This window comes from Mytilus californianus, unplaced genomic scaffold (genome assembly GCF_021869535.1).
Source record: "Mytilus californianus isolate M0D057914Y unplaced genomic scaffold, xbMytCali1.0.p SCAF_3, whole genome shotgun sequence".
In the NCBI taxonomy this organism is placed as follows: Eukaryota; Metazoa; Mollusca; class Bivalvia; order Mytilida; family Mytilidae; genus Mytilus; species Mytilus californianus.
Genome location: NW_026262679.1, coordinates 129,266,278 through 129,287,239, shown reverse-complemented (window position 1 = coordinate 129,287,239; position 20,962 = coordinate 129,266,278). Strand labels below are relative to the sequence as shown.

The 20,962-nt window shown below is 32.3% G+C and overlaps 2 protein-coding genes across 4 annotated transcripts in view; both read right to left on the bottom strand.

Annotated features, from left to right (window-relative positions):
• LOC127736192 (multiple PDZ domain protein-like) overlaps positions 1 to 20,962 on the bottom strand; it is a 158,733-nt gene that overhangs the window by 73,828 nt on the left and 63,943 nt on the right. The gene's annotated exons all lie outside the window — the stretch shown is intronic.
• Positions 1 to 20,962, bottom strand: part of LOC127736190 (uncharacterized) — a 46,731-nt gene that overhangs the window by 24,571 nt on the left and 1,198 nt on the right. For both annotated transcript variants that reach the window (XM_052246764.1, XM_052246763.1), the window contains exons 2-3: positions 13,113 to 13,183; positions 6,969 to 7,967 (exon numbers count right to left, since the gene is read on the bottom strand). In XM_052246764.1, the coding sequence (XP_052102724.1) occupies positions 6,969 to 7,967; positions 13,113 to 13,136 (1,023 nt within the window). In that variant the 5' untranslated portion in view covers positions 13,137 to 13,183. The remainder of the gene's footprint in view (positions 1 to 6,968; positions 7,968 to 13,112; positions 13,184 to 20,962) is intronic.

The window sequence follows — 20,962 nt, the reverse complement described above, 5'->3', positions numbered from 1 at the left end:
CATACACCGAATATACTAGACCTATTGCTTATAGTATCTGAGATATGGACTTGACCACCAAAATTTAACCTTGTTCATTGATCCATGAAATGAGGTCGAGGTCAAGTGAAAACTGTCTGACGGGCATGAGGACCTTTCAAGGTACGCACATACCAAATATAGTTATCCTATTACTTATAATAAGAGAGAATCTAACATTACAAAAAATCTTAACTTTTTTTTCAAGTAGTCATTGAACTATGAAAATGAGGTCAAGGACATTGGACATGTGACTGACGGAAACTTCGTAACATGAGGCATCCATATACAAAGTATGAAGCATCCAGACCTCCCACCTTCTAAAATATAAAGCTTTTAAGAAGTTAGCTAACGCCGCCGCCGCCGTAGCCGCCGCCGGATCACTATCCCTATGTCGAGCTTTCTGCGACAAAAGTCGCAGGCTCGACAAAAACTAAGGACTGCCTCTTGCCAGTCTAAATGATTAAAACACCAAGGACTGCCTCTTGTCTACTTTAGGGATTAAAAAACTAAGGACTGCCTCTTGCCAGCCTAAATGATTAAAACACCAAGGACTGCCTCTTGTCTACTTTAAGGATTAAAAAACTAAGGACTGCCTCTTGCCAGTCTAAATGATTAAAACACCAAGGACTGCCTCTTGTCTACTTTAAGGATTAAAACACTAAGGACTACATCTTGTCTACTTTAAGGATTAAAACACAAAGGACTGCCTCTTGCCAGTCTAAATGATCAAAACACAAAGGACTGCCTCTTGTCTACTTTAAGGATTAAAACACTAAGGACTGCCTCTTGCCAGTCTAAATGATTAAAACACTAAGGACTGCCTCTTGCCAGTCTAAATGATTAAAACACCAAGGACTGCCTCTTGTCTACTTTAGGGATTAAAAAACTAAGGACTGCCTCTTGCCAGCCTAAATGATTAAAACACCAAGGACTGCCTCTTGTCTACTTTAAGGATTAAAAAACTAAGGACTGCCTCTTGCCAGTTTAAATGATTAATACACCAAGGACTGCCTCTTGTCTACTTTAAGGATTAAAACACTAAGGACTACATCTTGTCTACTTTAAGGATTAAAACACAAAGGACTGCCTCTTGCCAGTCTAAATGATCAAAACACAAAGGACTGCCTCTTGTCTACTTTAGGGATTAAAAAACTAAGGACTGCCTCTTGCCAGCCTAAATGATTAAAACACCAATGACTGCCTCTTGTCTACTTTAAGGATTAAAAAACTAAGGACTGCCTCTTGCCAGTTTAAATGATTAATACACCAAGGACTGCCTCTTGTCTACTTTAAGGATTAAAACACTAAGGACTACATCTTGTCTACTTTAAGGATTAAAACACTAAGGACTGCCTCTTGCCAGTCTAAATGATTAAAACACTAAGGACTGCCTCTTGCCAGTCTAAATGATTAAAACACCATGGATTGCCTCTTGCCAGTCTAAATGATTAAAACATCAAGAACTGCCTTTTGTCTACTTTAAGGATTAAAACACTAAGGACTGCCTCTTGTCTACTTTAAGGATTAAAAAACTAAGGACTGCCTCTTACCAGCCTAAATTATTAAAACACCAAGGACTGCCTCTTGTCTACTTTAAGGATTAAAACACTCTAAGGACTGCCACTTGTCTACTTTAAGGATTAAAACACTCTAAGGACTGCCACTTGTCTACTTTAAGGATTAAAACACTCTAAGGACTGCCACTTGTCTACTTTAAGGATTAAATCACTCTAAGGACTGCCTCTTGTCTACTTTAAGGATTCAAACAACAATGACTGCCTTATATCTCATCTAAGAATTCAAACACCAAGGACCTCCCTTGTCTATGCCAGCTATGTCCTGACCTGATCAGTATAATCCAAGTATGTTATAATAACTTTTTGGGGACATTATATCCACATTTTGGTTTAACTTTACAGTGCCACAAACTTCTGTTATTTCAGCATTAACATATTAAACAAATGGTATTTGTCTGTGGCGAAGGTTAATAAATTGTCTATACAGCATATAAAGCTGTATATGGTTATCTATGATGACTAATAAATGTCTACAAATCTTGGCAGGCTCAAACACTTTTTTGGGAAGATATTAATCTGTATTTATCTGGATTAAATATTTAGCAATGCAACAAGACTGTAGTGGAATAAAAAGGTCGTTCAGGCTTGAAATTGGCGAATTCTCAACTATTAGTCAAAGGGAGGGGCGGTTGTTTCTTCTGCTGAATCTGACAAACTTTATAAACTTTTAATGGAGGTCTTTTTTTTTACATAATTTTTGACGAATGAAATTCAAATGTGTGGGATAATGGTTTTGTTTATTCTTTGTGAATCATTAAACAGGAAATATATATGCATCAATAATTAAGTAAAAAGCTAACTTACTTTTATGTATTAATACTTTGAACTTTTCAGTGAACAAAATTCATTATGACACCTTATGGAAATGTCTTAAATCAAAGTCAATTCGAAACTGTTCAAATTATTTCACAAACTGATAAGATTTTAACAATAAAAATCCCACCTTGAATCCACTAAAGGTTTAAAATAAAAGATACTTAGTTTTGGGTTATTTTCCTCAACATATTTTCTATAATAGTTCAATAATTAATAATAACTTTCATTAATTAATATGAAGAGAAAACAACAAACCTGCAAATTCAAATCAATCCAAATATAGAATATAAACTAAAAATCAATGTCCAGAAAATTCATAACAGTATAAATTGCTTCAAATCTCCCTAAACAATATTTCCATATTCATGATCAACAAATGCTCACCTGTTCAAGGTGATATAATTATTTGTTTAAACAGGTATCTACCTGAACATATTACATACAAATGTTCTTATTACATAGTATTTTATAGATTCAATCATGTATAAAAAATCTCACCTGTGAAATATTTCTACAAATTATATCCAAAACAAGAATGACATGTAAAAATTCCTTTTTCGTACAAGTTCTTGACTATCAAAAATTACAATGATTCTTTCAACTCTACAAAAAATAGTTATATAAGAACTTATTTCAAACTTTTTAAGTCCTTTCTTAATCCGTTCTACAAGGTAAAGTAATTTGAATGGGTCTATTTTAAAAAGTGTATTCAAAATTTGTCTATAGTCTGTATCACAAAAGCTGTCAAAGGGGATTAACAAGTATAATACAATTGTGTTAATTAATCTAATGAAATTATGACTTGCAGACAGATCTGTGTTCAGACAAGTCAGAAATTTTGATGTGTTAAGGTATGGTGATTATTGGTGAAATAAAGTGTTCAAAAATGAATCACCCATTGCAGTGACATTTTTACTTCAAACAGAAGTTGACAATCTGTTTAGTTACCCATTTATTTGCAAAAATAAAAGTGCTACTTTACAATTTTTAAAAAGACCTATGTTTACTTTCCAGTCGATTCTCCATATTATTTCAAATGAATTACTTTTGTGGTATCAGAAATGACAAATGAGTATATATATATATATATATGAATAAATGGAGATTTGTGTATACATCAAGAGACAACAACCTGACAACAGACAAAAAAACCCAAACAAAAGACATCTAAAGGGCTAAATATGGTCTTCAGCAATTCACAGGGGTCTATAAAATATATCAAGATCTTAAATAATCTAAGTCAAAAAAGGTTGTGAATAAATTAACAGGTACAGTACACCCATTATGTTAGAAGTATTTATTTCAAGTACATACAAATTAAATAATAACTTATCATTTTATCCAAAATTCAGTCAAATAAGCATATACTAGTATATTGCAAAATTTTTTAAAAATCAGAGCAATAGATTGGCAATTTTTTTCAAATACACATTTAATGATAGGGAGCTTGACTTTAAAAATCCAGATTTGTCAAAAATGTTTTTGCTCCACATCAGAATTAGATAAGGTTGTGCAAAGGAAACATTTCAACTTTGGTTATTTGACCTCAAACTTCTTCAAGTGTAGCTATTTATTTTGACAAACTAATTTTAGTCAAACCTAGAATGTTGGAGCCAAATGGAGGTGATACTGACATTTTATCATAGAGTTGCCTGCCAAACCTCTCAAGGTCACAGATCAGATTTGACAGTGTTAGAGCCACATGGAGGTGATACTGACATTTTATCAAAGAGTTGCTTGCCAAACCTCCCCAAGGTCACAGGTCTGATTTGAGAATGTTGGAGCCAAATGGAGGTGATACTGACATTTTATCATAGAGTTGCCTGCCAAACCTCCCCAGGTCACAGATCAGATTTGACAGTGTTAGAGCCACATGGAGTTGATACTGACATTTTCTCATAGAGTTGCTTGCCAAACCTCCCCAAGGTCACAGGTCGGATTTGAGAATTTTGGAGCCAAATGGAGGTGATACTGACATTTTATCATAGAGTTGCCTGCCAAACCTCCCCAAGGTCACAGGTCAGATTTTACCATATTGGAGCCACATGGAATTGATACTGATATTTTATCATTGAGTTGCCTGCAAAACCTCCCAAAGGTCATATATCAGATTTTACCTTGTTGGAGCCACATGGAGGTGATACTGACATTTTATCATAGAGTTGCTTGGCAAATCTCTCAAGGTTACAGGTGGGATCTTACCAGGTTGGAGTCACATGGAGGTGATACTGACATTTTATCATAAAGTTGCCTGCCAAACCTTTCCAAGGTCACAGGTGGGATTTGACCAGGTTGGAGCCACATGGAATTGATACTGACATTTTATCATTGAGTTGCCTGCAAAACCTCCCAAGGGTCATATATCAGATTTTACCATGTTGGAGCCACATGGAGGTGATACAGACATTTTATCATAGAGTTGCTTGCCAAACCTCCCTAAGGTCACAGGTCGGATTTGAGAATGTTGGAGCCAAATGGAAGTGATACTGACATTTTATCATAGAGTTGCCTGCCAAACCTTCCCAAGGTCACAGGTCAGATTTTACCATATTGGAGCCACATGGAATTGATACTGACATTTTATCATTGAGTTGCCTGCAAAACCTCCCAAAGGTCATATATCAGATTTTACCATGTTGGAGCCACATGGAGGTGATACTGACATTTTATCATAGAGTTGCTTGGCAAACCTCCCATACTTACAGGTTGGATCTGACCAGGTTGGAGCCACATGGAGGTGATACTGACATTTTATCATAGAGTTGCCTGCCAAACCTTTCCAAGGTCACAGGTGGGATTTGACCAGGTTGGAACCACATGGAGGTGACACTGACATTTTATCATCGAGTTGCCTGCCAAACCTCTCCAAGGTAACAGGTAAGATTTGACCAGGTTGGAGCCACATGGATGTGATACTGACATTTTTTCATAGAAAACTTTAAATTTTAACATTCCATCACATAAAATAAAATTAAATATCCTATAAATTGTTTAAAGTTAAATTCTAAAACATTAAATACTAAAATATTTATATAAATCTTTGGTTTATTGACCGAAATTCAATAACTTGAAACATCTTGTAATGTAGTCTGAAATCGTTATCTGGCCACTTCAAATGTCACATATCCACAAAAAGATATTTTAAACAAGATTAAAATCCCATCTGCTTCCCCTATCGACATTCCATTGATTATCTTCAAATACAGTAAATATATGGACATACTACTAAATAATGGGTTCTTAAGGTAAATTGTGTGTTATTAATATGTTTCAAAGACCAGATGACAAAAGTCATATAAAGTCCAGTTATAGCTTGAAATGTACATTTCTCCCATCTGATGTGTGATCAGAAATACATTACTAGTATAACACATTATCATACCACTAAAATATTTTTATAATTATAATGGTAAGAAATTCTGAACCAGAGATAGAGAAATGACATGAATTAATTTGTTATCAATTCAAAAAAAACAGCATCAAAAAGTGCAACAGTTAGAATATTGTTTAAACCTTTACAAATCTATTAGGAAAAAAATCAAACTTAAATTCCTAACCTGTGAGACAAAAATCCTTCTTCAAATCTATAAAAAGTAAATATTGAAGAAATAAAGTGTCATCATCTTTTTGAATAAATATGTATAAAAATTTCAGCTCCCACCTGAAGAGGACCTCTTTTAACACACTTAATAACTTTGTTCCACAGTTGCCAGATCAATCAAGGTTGTACATGGTTGAGGACTGATTTAATTGTCAATATCAATGACTACAATTATAATCCAATTTTCTACATATTACTATTCTATTGATTAACACGCCTAATTATACGCTAAATTTAAACTCTAGGGGAGACAATCCAAGTCTATAATTTGCAGCAAATTCAAGGATTTAATTCTGTATTGACAAATTTATATTTAAAAATTGAGGAACATATAATCTTAAATTAATTTTCAATACTTTTTTACTTTCCATATATAAAAAATGAAATTTCTTCATGATTTCATACAAAAAAAGCTGTTGACAATAAATACTGAAAAGATACATTGCACAAGTATATAGTAAAAACATTATAAATCTATAATCGTCACATAAATCTTTTATAGTAAAATAGACATTATACACAAATACCTGATAATTTTTTATAAATCTAGAGGAAACAAACTCATTAGATATAATCCAAAGAGTTATTTATATATTGATATTCTTCAAACCTCATTTAAGCTAATTAAAATATGCAAATTTTTTTTAACATGAACATGATAACCATTATAATTTACAGTATAAATTATTTCATATCTGAAAAAAATTTCCTTTTATAAATGTAAATACTGTGCATTCACTATCATTTGTTGGATACCAATTTTCGTAGATTTCATGGGTATAGTTAAACCACAAATTCAAATCATTAATGATTTTATAGACTTGTAAACAAATTTTGCCAAAATCATGAATTTTAATATCCACAAAAATTCAAACTTTTCTTAATTTACGAAAGTTGGTAGGCAAGATAATAAACAAATTCACAGTAAGAAATTTTTATATCTTTAAATTTACCTGAAAATATTGCCTTGTTGAACCATAACTAGGTACAATGCTTAATCCCAAACTTTCTGTCGGATCCTTATCTATTTCATACTGCAAGGGAACAAACCCATCATAGTTGTCATCCTCACTTTCTGAGGCAGAGTAACGCATTACAAAACTATTTTTGGATCCTTTGCCTTCACTGGATTGACTTCCTGTTTCTGATGCTTTGGTATGTTTAGATTTCCGCTTTATTTTCAGAATGACTCTAAGTGGCATCTCCTTAAACACTGTTACACATTCATCATGTGACAGAGTTTTTAAATCTAAACCATTAACTTGTAATACTTCATCACCGACAGCAATCCCTGAAGAGCTGCCAGTTGCTCTGTATGCAGCACCACCTATTGTTACAGTTTTTACCCGGACAGCCGAAATATGTTCTTTTGTTTTATCACCCTCAATCCCAAGAATCATCCCTAAATTTTCTCCAGGTAATCTATGAAGAACTACTACTTCTTCTTGATCACAGTCAAAATTTTTGTCATTTTCCGTAGAGTCACTACGATTTCCATAAATCTTTCTATATCGTCCATAAGTACTATGAGTTGGTGAACTAAGATTCGAAACAGTCTCACTCTCTGAATTAGACTGAGCATCAAAAGAACTAGAACTATCCGTCAGCACAGAACCATAGGCTGAAATTAAAGAACCACCTAAAGCACTGTCTCTATCCCTAGAAGTCAAAGAACTACTCCAGTTTGTTGGAATGTTTTCTTTATCGAAACGAAAAGAATCCATGCTTTTTTTTGGTGATTCTGAATCAACACTGTAACCATAAGAGTTCGGATATTTCCGTTTACTTAGATGAGGATTATCACTGTTAGAGGAATCGTCATATTGATGAACCATTGGAGGTGACTTCAGATGAATATTTCCAAATGTTCTAGACTCCCACTCAGAAAGATCTGAATCTGTACTTTCCATTTTATATCTGTTTTCTGAGTTCAAAATTTCTCCAGAATTTCCCTGTAATGAAAGAAGATAGAAAACATTTAATCTGCAATGTCATTTGTAATTATGTGTCATCTTGTATCTCTAACTTGTAATTTTGATTTTGATCTTCTTGTGATTCTTAATTTCGAAGAAATTCTTTTCCTATATATTATGTTACTTTCCTTAATATCCTTAAGATTGATGTTTGACACACACACAAAATCCTTTATACTTATATACTACACTGAATTTTTGACAAAATCCTCAAATTTTGCTGAAAATCTCAGTACTAGTACTTATACTTTCAGCATTTACGTAAAAAACTATTATGAAGATGATCATTAGTACGGAAATTCTGCTAAATACTAACATCTGTTTACCGGTTTTCTTCTAATTAATTATTCATGCATTATAAGCCAGGTAAAAACACAGTAATTAATTTCTCTGATTAATAATTCAAGTTTTTGGCCTCTGAGTTATTTCCCTTGTATTGCAATGAACATTAGAATTTAAATTACATATCTCTAAAGTCCAATAATATTCCTAGTAGGTTTATAACTTTCAACAAGATTTCCAATCAAGCAATGAAATTTAGGTAATCAGGAACTATTGATCACTATTTTTGTTGTTTTCAATTAATTTTGTTAAGAGTCTCAGGAAAGACAGGCAAATTATATAAAATTCATTCATCTGACTTATTTTTATTTTGGTACTGTTTTGGTAAAAGTTTTGCCGTCTTTTCTCATTATGATTAAATGTCAGATATCCCTTTCAGTAAATGAGCATGTATAAGTTGAAATTCATATTTATTGATATGGGGAGATAGGAAGTGACAATGCTACTTGAAATATTTTACCCTAAAATGATTTGTACAAATAATAATAAACATTTCTTTATAAGCATCATTATTAGACAAAAAAAACTATTTAACTATAATTTAATTTTGGATGTAACGCGTCTTCTGATTGGCTGACGTTGTTTTGTTTATTTAGAATTAAATTATAAGAAATGACTGTAATATTTTTTCTGTCTATTCGAAATAGCATAAAAAATGTGGTGCACACTTTAAAATAACCCGCTATGCGGGTTATTCAGTGTGCACCACATTTTTGATGTTATTTCTTCGTAGACAGAAAAAATATTACAGTCATTCCTTAAATAGACAAAACTGGAATTAATGAACCTATAGTGAGAAGGCTCACAAACTTCACACACTCACATTAAGGACAAAAGCTTATATTGGTCAGATGGCATGGTTTTTTCTGTTTACTTTAAGATATGAGTCTTTCCAGTTATGATTTCAGACAGTAGTATTGTGTTACACAAATCTTTTTCTAGTAACTATGATCTTGACCCCAGACCTATTGACTTAACAAATAGGGATCTTCCTCTAATTATATGTGATTCCTTATCCAAGTAAGGTTGGCTTGCAAATCCCTTATAAAGTATTTGATTCAGCACCTGGAAACCACTTGCACTAATTTCAGTCTATTTATAGTATCTTTGACCTTAACCTTTTGATAAGTTGACCTTAAATTCAATAAGTATCTCTCTCTCATTATATGACTATGCATCCTAGTACTGTTGTAATCCAATATACAGTATTGAAGTAAACATTCAGAAATAATTATAATTTATTGACAGACGGACAGGTAAAAAAATTAGTAATATCGCCCCTACTACTTCATAGCATGGAACATAATAAACCTTACATAACATACTACAAGGTGGCTTTATTCTGAGATTAGTAGGAGAAGGTGATATCAAATTATTTGATTACCCGGTAAATAATACCGGACTATAATTCAAAACATTGCTTATCCCTGAATATCCTGTATCCTTAAAATAAAAGAGTACAAATATCCCTTTAAAAGGGAGTACATTAGTTCAGCAAATATAATTGTTCCTATATATATTTTAAGAAGAAAGTTACGAAAATGGTCTCTATGGATACATTTTTTGTGATTGTAAATATATCAATCAACAAAACAATATGTAATATCAAATACATTTCAATGCAGTGCTTTAAAAATCCTTATACAGTAAATATTATCCATATTCTGTCAAAATAAATCATTTTTTCCGTATTTCCAAAGTTCAGTCTTACCAGCTTACCTCAATTGATAGCATTCAAATATAAAAAAATAAAAAAATGATACACCAAAAAGTATTTTACCTTAATTGAAATGATGAATAAAATCAATCACCCATACCTTTAAAGGTAACTTAGTCAATACTCCTCTTCTTCAAGAAAAAGCCAATAATGCTCATACATAATTGATGCTATTAGTCTAATACAATCAACAAACCAACATACACACAGAAATTATATGATTATGTCAAAAAGATTTAAAATTTCATTCAAAAAGACTTGTATGTAATAATTCCTAATAAGCATATTATATTTACATAATTATTTTAACTAACAGATGGGTTTATGACAAGATTATTAAGTATTCTAATAGTTTTTTTTCAAAACAACTATAATCAATATTTAGACACGGGACATGTTTTGTGGCCATGTAGTTTAAGTAGATGGTTAACATTTAGTTATGTTGATCATTGTCAGATGCAGACCCAGGATTTTGAAAAAGGGGGCCCGGGGGCCCCCAAACTAGACAAAGTGGAGTGGAATAGGTAAAAAGTCTTGATTAACCATAAATGTAACTCCATAACTGGGGACCTGCACCCCACCCACCCCCATTAATCTGCCTCTGATTGTGACCTACAATATGAGATTAAATCTCATGGATATTGCAATTAACCTTAAACAGTACATGGTGACAATAATTATTGTCAGTCATTTCTCAATGACAGTTGTTCCAAATTGATCATCAATAAAGAATCATATATACTTTTGTGTACAAGGTATTCATCAACACCTAATGCTTGTGTGTTTGTAGTAGATAGAAACCTGTTTTCATAAGATAATGAAAATTCAAAGGCACGATGAATGGAAGACTGTCAGGTGGTTGCCTGAATAAGATTCAATAAATTAAAATAAGATGCAAAATTTCATGGGATTTAGTCACACCTACTCATCAGTAGATCTTTGAATTAACCAGTATCACCATGTTTAACTGTAGCAAGATAATTGCTACACCTAAAACTGACAAATACTCTATACTAGACAGACTAGACAGACTGTAAGATACTTTCACTAGACAGACTGTAAGATACTCTATGCTAGACAGACTGACAGATACCAGATACTCTATACTAGACAGACTGTAAGATACTCTATACTAGACAGCCTGTAAGATACTCTAGACTAGACAGACTGTAAGATACTCTATACTAGACATCCTGCAAGATATTCTATACTAGACAGACTATAAGATACTCTATACTAGACAGACTGTAAGATATTCTATACTAGACAGCCTGTAAGATACTCTATACTAGACAGACTGTAAGATACTTTCACTAGACAGCCTGTAAGATACTCTATACTAGACAGACTGTAAGATACTTTCACTAGACAGACTGTAAGATACTCTATACTAGACAGCCTGTAAGATACTCTATACTAGACAGCCTATAAAATACTCTATACTGGACAGCCTGTAAGATACTCTATACTAGACAGACTGTAAGATACTCTATACTAGACAGACTGCTCTATACTAGACTGACTGTAAGATACTCTATACTAGACAGACTGCTCTATACTAGACTGACTGTAAGATACTCTATACCAGACAGCCTGTAAGATACTCTATACTAGACAGACTGTAAGATACTCTATACTAGACAGACTGCTCTATACTAGACTGACTGTAAGATACTCTATACTAGACAGACTGCTCTATACTAGACAGACTGCTCTATACTAGACTGACTGTAAGATACTCTATACCAGACAGCTTGAAAGATACTCTATACCAGACAGCCTGTAAGATACTCTATACTAGACAGACTGTAAGATACTCTATACTAGACAGCCTGTTAGATACTCTTTACTAGACAGACTATAAGCTGACCATATTGGTTGTTTAAATATAAAATAAGAAAATGTGGTAAGAATAAGAATAAGAATATTTATTATTCCAATTAAGGGCCCTTGATGGGCAACATGACATTTATACACACAAAACAATACACTATGATTTTGTTAAAAAAAAACAAAAAATGTGGTATGATTGCCAATGAGACAACTAACCAACGGAGTCCAAATGAAGTGGATTTGAGCATTGACAGGTCACTGTACATTCTTCAACAATGAGCATAATATATAGTATAGTCAGCTATAAAAGGCCCTGATATGACAAAATGTGAAACATTTTAACGGAAAAACCAATGGCCTGATTTATAACAAAGCAATAAACAAAAAACAAATGACAGACAGCAACCGATGACAAGCACTGAATTACAGGCTCCTGATGTGTGACAGGCACATATAGAATGTGGTGGGGTTAAACATGTTTTTGAGGTCTCAACCCTCCCCCTAACCTGAGACAGTAGTGTTACTGCACATTATAAGAACAAATTGTAAAAATTAGCTAGAAATGGCTTGACTCATCAGAGTGTCACACACAAAAAAGCAACAACAAAAACACAATTAAAAGCATTGCTGTTTTCTAAAGTTGCAATTGTCTGTGTTGTTCACAGTACTTTCAATCTTTTTTCCTGATTCACTCTTCAAAACATCGCAAAGAAATGGCTTGTTTTTTCTATAACTTTTAAAAACTTAGAACCAAGCGATACATTCAAAAGCATCCAGTCAAATGCTTTGTAAGTTTGAATTGTCACAACTTGTAAAGCTAAGGGCAATTTACAGGCAACTGTATAATATGCTAGCACTTATATACCAGTCATTCCCAAGGTCTGTCAGACATGTGGCAATGTCCAGTAATAAATGGTTTGGTCCAGTAAAATGTCATCAATTACTGGACCAAATGACCAGTGTAGATGTAAGAATTTTGTAATACTCATATCGTAAAAGACTGCTAAAAACACTGACTGGACCAGTAATGCTTGAACAATTACTAGACCAAAAGACCACTGAGGTCCAAAAAACCTTCAGAACCTCTGATATACTCATCATAAAGAAACAAATGTTGACCACTAAATGTTCATTGTTGATTGCCATGTGTTGCTGTCTCATGGGTGTTTAGTATCCCATACATTCCCATTTAGTTTAAAGTTTTTCTAAATATTTATCCAAATTAAACAAACCTGTATTTCTGCTGCTTTCTCCATTTTGATAACTGTTATTTTTCTGTGATAATAAGGGTAACATGTAGGTCCTGAAAGTATATAAAGTGTTCACGTTAACATTACTATGAATCTCCAACATAATTTCACTGATTAAAACATTTCTTTTACTGTAGATATCTAAATGTTCTTTGTACTGGTACTGCTAGTCCTTAAAAAACTACTTACATAGATTTTTGTTCAAAATATTGCCACACTAAAAAATTAATTGGTATTCACAGTTTAAGTTGCTAAATATCAACATTCTACTTGTCAATGAGAAATTTTTTTTATAAAACAAGAGAATTCCATTATTGAAAGTGATTTTAAAACTGAAGCCTTCAAAACTAGCAACTTGAGCATGAACTGAAGGACAATCAAAATACTTCACAGAAGTGTGAATATTAATTTTGTCAATTATAAATAGCCACTGGTCAGTTTGTGATGACCAGAGATAATGTTTATGTAATGTACAATAACAGTTGTCAAGTTCTTTAAGATTGTGATAACAAACAGTGTAAATTTTGACACATTAAATATAATTAACTCTCTAATGTACATCTGTTCTTTATAGTGTAACCGATGTTATCATATCCACTGGCCAATTCATTTGAGACAGGCTATAATGGGGTTGTGTAACAAAAATTAAAATCTGGATTAAATGTCTGTTCCTTTTTCTTCCAGTAGGCAGCCACCATCAACTGGTTGACTATGCTGCCATACATCATTTACCATCATCTTATGGTGAGATATAAATAAGCAGGTTGGATTAAGTCAATGTCTTGAAAAAGTCAAATAACAATAATACTGAACTCCAAGGAAAATTCAAAACGGAAAGTTCCTTATCAAATGACAAAATTAAAAATTTGTATTCAAGATCAGAGATTATTACTGAAACAATGTTTTTTTTTTTTTCGTTGTTTAATTTGGGGCTTTTTTTTTTTTTTTTTTTAGTACATGCAGTAAAATATTATGTTTGTAAGTTTAAGCAAGTAAAAACTTATCAGAGCTAGGAATATTTTTAATTAGGCAGACCTGTGTTTTGTCTACGTAAGACTCATCAGAGGCACCCAAATCAAAACAGTCCCAAGGTCAAATATTTAATCACAAAGTTGAGAAGAACTGAAAGCCAAAAGTTCAAAAAAGTTGTGCCAAATCATCCTACCGGTATCTCATATAAATTTGTTCTAGCAGATGAAATAATTATTTATGATTTCAGATTTATCATGCAAGAAAATTACCTGTCCTTTGAGGAGTAACACTATTCACATTTCAATGTGACTTAAGGTGAACTTGAATCATCCAAATGACTTGAAATAATGGGGTTCATCTGATACATAAGGAGTAAGAATTGTCTCTGGCTCTTCATTTTGTGGGTATTTTTTTGTTAAATGTCCATAATGATGCATGCAATAGCCTATCATATGCAACAGCTTGAAGCAGATCTGTTTCTTGTAAAATAGTCTAGTAATATTGCTTGTAGCTCATCAGTTATAACAGGGGGAACAACTCCAAATAAAAAGACAACATTGACCCTATGACCACAATATCCACAACAAACCAAGAAGATCCTCTAAGTACAGGGAATTGTTGACTTCAACCTGTTTTAAATGGATTGCACACTGGACAGGAAATGTTGATTGGACCCTAGATATAAATAGCCTTTTATATCTATGATTTGACTTTCCATGAAAAATTCAGGTTTGTATCTGCCTTGGATAATTTAGATAGCTATAGTAAATAGCTGTTAAATTTTTCATGTTTGGTCAAATCAATAAAATGTAAAGCATTCAGAGTCCAAAGATTAAAGTTAATCTATTATCAGTCACTGGACAAAATGGGCTGGACTGGATTAATATCTAGTCAAAGGATGACACCACATTTTGACAACATGAATTAATCTGTAACAAATTACACATTTAACTTATACAAAGTAAACAAATCTCCTCTCAAAGCTGAGGATAATACTATTGTACCCTCGGAATGTATGTTTATATTATCTTAACAATACACCTGTTTTATCAGTTTGGTAATAAATTACAGGTATATACAAGGTTATCACTTGACATTGGAATCCTATACAAAGTTGAATAGCTACTGTAAAATGCCACTGTTTAAAAAACTTGAACATAGATATAAATTTGTGGTTGAATATTTCTTACACAGATTTGTTATACAAAACAAGAAGTTGTAATAAATGTTTGTTTCATTACCATGACTTATTGGTACTAAACAAAAATGCAATGCACTAATCAATGGGTAAAGCACACAGGCACTTGTATCTGAAAAAAATTACCTATATACTTTAATATAACATGTGACAAGTGCCTGTGGTAAAGCACCTTTAAGCGAAATCAGCATTACACCTTTAACTGTTTTTATTGCTAATGACCCACTTCCACCCAAAAAAATAACAAGGAAACAAACACTACCATCCTCCAACACACACACACACACCCCAAAAAAAATGAAATAAAAGTAAAAAAAAAAAAGTTTTTTTTTAGCATCCACTATATCAAAATTAAAGTTGATCATGACAATATCAAAAAGGTAATAACAAAAGGACTGGAAATTTGGCCAGATGCAATTGGAAATGTTTGAATAAGGCTTTTGTACTGGACAGTAATATGAACTCTTTCCAATTATTTCTATAGGTTTCGATAGTAGCAGTTTTGCTGTTTGTGATCATTTTTCCAATATGAAATTTTCCATGAAGGCTATTGTACTGGACAGTTATTTAATAATAACGAACTTCTTCCAATTATTTCTACCGAGTTTCAAAAGTAGTCGGTTGGCTGTTTTTTATTATTTTTCATGTATGAAATTTTTCAGATATAAAAAGGTAAATTTTGTTTTTAAGTATGCCATATTAAATCTGACAATCAATTATTTATATAACCCATTTCCACAGACATATATCAAAGCTGTCAACATCTTAAGGTATGGTCAAAGTCTGAAGGTAAATATTTACACCGTCATAGAGCTCTTGTGTCCACATACATTAAAATTTCAAAACAAAAATCATATTGTAACTGCCTCAAAATATAATGTAATCTTGACTCAGCATGTGAACATTATTCTGTCAATATGAGATGTCTAGATGACTCTACTATCACCAAAGGTTGATTATTTCTACCCCTATCCAACAAACTCTCCTTATCCAGTGACATTCCAAATCTGTTCCTGTTGAGCTGTAACACTTTTCAAAAACTATTGGATTTATTGGTTGCTTCTTTTTGGTCCTGACTATGCATGTAATGTTTGCCACTGAATATTTACCAAAAGACAACCAATCTATCAAATTTCAGTTATTTGTTTTAACATAAGTTTTTTTCACTATATAATGCATGAAAACAGATATTTAATGATTGAGATTGATTTAGAGTTTGTTTACACCACCATATTGCAAACAGCTATCTTGCAGTGAAAATGCTTATGTCAGCAGCCCTCTTAATCTTAATATGAACATTTGTAACATACATTTAAATCATGACTAACAAAAGATTGCTGTGAGTTTTAAAATATTTCAAGAATAAAAACTTTTTATATATAATATCTAATATTGTATTTTTTATGTAATTTTTTATTCGTAGTTTACATGCAGAAAACAGATGTCATTTGTCCAATATGTGTTTAATGCGTTATTATTATGTCACGGAATAGAAGTTCCTTCATAATATAAATTCCAAATGGAAACAATATTCTGGAATATTATTTCCACTGGAATAAATATTACAATAAATGTTCCCAACGGAATAAATGGTATAGAATATTTGTTCCAACAGGAACAGATATTATGCCATTGTTTATAACAAAGTTTCCAGTGGAACTTCTGTTAGGCGGAACAAATATACGTTGACAACTATACCAATGAACACAACATCGTCAGACAAAGTGACCTGAACGTTTCGGTTGTTGTGTTTATGCCATTTTGTCAGATATTTTATATTTTTGCATTCAAAACTTTGTCTTAGGGCATGCATTGTGCAATCAATTTAGAAAAATTTGCTGTGCACACAAATAATAATTTTGTATCACATCTTCTATTTCAAAGGGGCATAATCATCAACTTACTAAAAAGAATCACAAATCAAGAAATGTATTCTCAACTGTTTAATTGAGAGCAAAATTCAAAGAATTTCTTTCCAAGTTGCATTTCATTTTATGCATTTTATCAAAAAAGTGTCTTCTAGCTATAAATGTAATGAATTTATCAATGAGCCCTATATTTTAGACCTTGAATAATCATAAACCATTTAAGACGCCACCTAAATCTTTTTAACACTGTCAATGTCACTCGATATGCTACACAAGACCTTTGACCTACAAAAAGTTAAAAATTACTTTTGAAACATTTTGTAAACATGAATGACTACTATAAATGTCTTTGTGCACAACAGAAGTATCAATTACTTCTTAAATCCATTTATTTACTAATTATATTGGTTTAACTAAAACATATTGAAATCAAAATATCTAAATTTGGATAATACACAATACATAATGCTTCACACATTGACACTTCCCAGTCCAACTTATCCAATCAAATTTCCAAAGCATCATTACTATAGACAGCACTGATGGCTACTTTGGAAGTGTCCACCTGTATGAAAGGCCATTCATGTGGTTGGTGCTGTATTTTAACATGCATTTTAAATCAATGCATCATTTATTCATTGTAAGAAGGACACTATTTATTGATAACAGCACACTATTTCTTAATTAAAGCAATCCATTTTCACATAAACTTTACATTATCAATGATAAATGAAAAAAAGTTCAAGATCAGATTAACCAAGCCAGACATACAAGTACACCTTACAATCATTACATACACCAAATATAGTTGAGCTATTGATTATAGTATACAAGAATCCAACCAAACCATGAAAACTTAATACCTACCAATGAACCTTGAAAAAGAGGTCAAGGTCAGATGAAACCTGCCAGACAGACATGTATACCTTATAATCCTTCCATATGTAACCTAAGAGCATGATTCTTCTTACAAAATCAGTTTGTCTCCTCCGAGATTCGAACCCGTGATCTCTGTATTACAAAGCAGTGCTCTAACCAACTGAGCTAAAGAAGTACTTCCGTAGCTCAACTGTTTACAGCTGGCTAACTATCTACTAATGAAGGGAAGCAATGCTGTCACACTTCCTCCACCTCAAGATTCATAATACCATTATGACTCTCACACACATACCCTAGCTAGAAATCCTCTCTAACTACCTTAGTTTTTTTAGTTGGGTGCCAAATGTAACTGAAGAGCATGATTCTTCTTACAAAATCAGTTTGTCTCCTCTGAGATTCAAACCCGGGATCTCTGTATTACAAAGCAGTACTCTAACTGACTGAGCTAAAGAAGTACTTCCTTAGTTTCTGGCTGGCTAAGTATCTACTAATGAAAGGAAGCAATCCCTTAACACTTACATCAAATATAGCTGACCTTATTGCTAATAGTATCTGAGAAACAGACTTAGCCAGGAAAACTTAACATTGACATATGAACCATGAAAATGAGGTCAAGGACAGATGATACCTGCATGACAGACATGTACACTGCAATCATTCCATACATCAAATATAGTTGACCTATTGCTTATAGTAATAGAAAAACTGACCAAAACACAAAAACTTAACATTGACCAATGAGCATGAAAAAGAGGTCAAGGTCAGATGAAACACTTCAGACTGACATGCACACCTCACAAGTTACAAAGCTTAATACAAATAGTTTATGCCGCCGCTATGTCTCACATTCTGTGAATAATGCTATAAAATATATTTCGGTATCTGTCGTATCTTTTGATGAATAACACGTAATTAATCAATAGCATGCTTTAATATAAAAATAGTCCTCTTATTTAATATACATATACCAGTATGCACTAAAGTACTAGTATCTAGTAAGATATTTGATATCATTTACCTGTCTAAGTAGATGGATTTATTTTTCTTCTTTAGGATCTTAGGATTTTACAACTAAAGAATAGTTTAAACACATTTTATTGTTCAAAATGACAAAAGGATCAGACACAAGTTTTACAACTTAGTAACTAAAGAATATATAATGAAATATTTTTCCAAAACTATACAAAAAGATGAAGTAATGAAGATACAAAATGTTCTTTCCTTCCAAATGTTCCATACCTTTACGATAGCCTATATTGTCCTGACTATCACCAATAGTACAGTTCAATGAGGGTTGATTTTCAATAACCACTTACGAATTCAGTTGTTGAACCAGTATAAATCACAAGAATTTCTACTGTTAACAAGAAAATACTGGTTTAGAAAATCATCTGTCAATCTTACAATATATATCACCTTACACCACAATAAGATAGGCTTTCTGATAATTTACGTTGTAAAATACCACATCTCTCATGTCTAAATATTATGTTTACCTAATAAGGTGGAAATAACTTGATTGTAAGTCAAAAAGATAAAATATTAAAATATGTGAAAATAATACCTGTTAATGGCTGGTTAATTTATTTCTAAAGTTGCATCTGAAATTTAGTTTTGCTTTCAAGGTCAAAGCTGAACTTTTTGTTAAATGTATAACCTTCAAAGCCAATGGTGCATCTTCTATTCTAAAGAAGAATTTTATCCTTCACTCAAGTGTCTAGAGGTCAGTAATTGTAGAGGCAAACAATTTAAAGCATACCTGACCAAAAATACACAAGAAGAAAAACAAGAAAACAGATACTTTAAATTCAGAAATTATTGCATGCATTTATTATTGTGATTTTTGAAGAATAGATAAAAATGTGAGATAAATTATTGCGAATTCAGGAAAAGCTTCATACAGATATAGGTAACAGATATCAGAATGCAAGTTCTTATTGTGCATTAAAAAAATCTCACAATAATTTCTGAATTTACAGTAATCAAAGGCATGAGCATCCAATTACAGCGAATGGACAAAATCAGCAAGCTTCAAATATAATTTTGTATAAATTATCATTAGCTATTGGTCAACTGCCAATTTCTTCTTGAATGTGTCAAGTTGTGGGTTCAATCTCTTGTCAGAACAATACAAAGACTTGCAAATTGGTACATGCTGCCTCTCCACTACATGTTAGGCCAAAAAAAATAACAAAGCAAACACTGTTAAAAAGACAAATAATGAATATGTTTCTATAGCTGCAGATGAGCACAAATTTAATTTCACCTAAACAGTTGTAGATGTGGACTGTTTGAAGTCTCAGTTGGATTTGTTTGAATGGTAGTACCAGTGGATGAAATCTGTTTTTCAGGATATGGCAAGATTTTACTATAGTAAATGAATATTGCATATTGGGACAAATTTTGCTTTCATGATTGTAGATGTGTTCTATGCGTAGGTCATAACTGGATTTAGCTTTCATGGTTGTAGATGTGCTCTATGTGTAGGTCAAAAATGGATTTTGGCTGGACAGTTGTGATAAAAGAAATCTTGTTTGTAAGTATGGGGTGGATTTTCCTTCAATAGTAAAGGAGTACTGTATGGTTTTATTTTTTTGTTGTTTTTTGTTGTTTTGGGGGGGGGGGGTTATTTTTTGCTTCATTTGGTTGTTTTTTGTTGTTGTTAACATTATGACACAACATGATTTTGTTTGAATGGTTGTAGATGTGAACTGTTTACAGATTCAAACTAGATTTAACTTTTAAAACATGCAAGACTAACATATATAGGTCAGAGGTTCCTGACTTGGGACAGGTGCAACAATGCTGAATATTACTGAATCTTATTTTTTATTGACACAACTTTATTGTGGGGGAATACCAAAATATAGTAACTTTTGGATTTAATAACTAAAACCTGTTTAACGACGTGGATT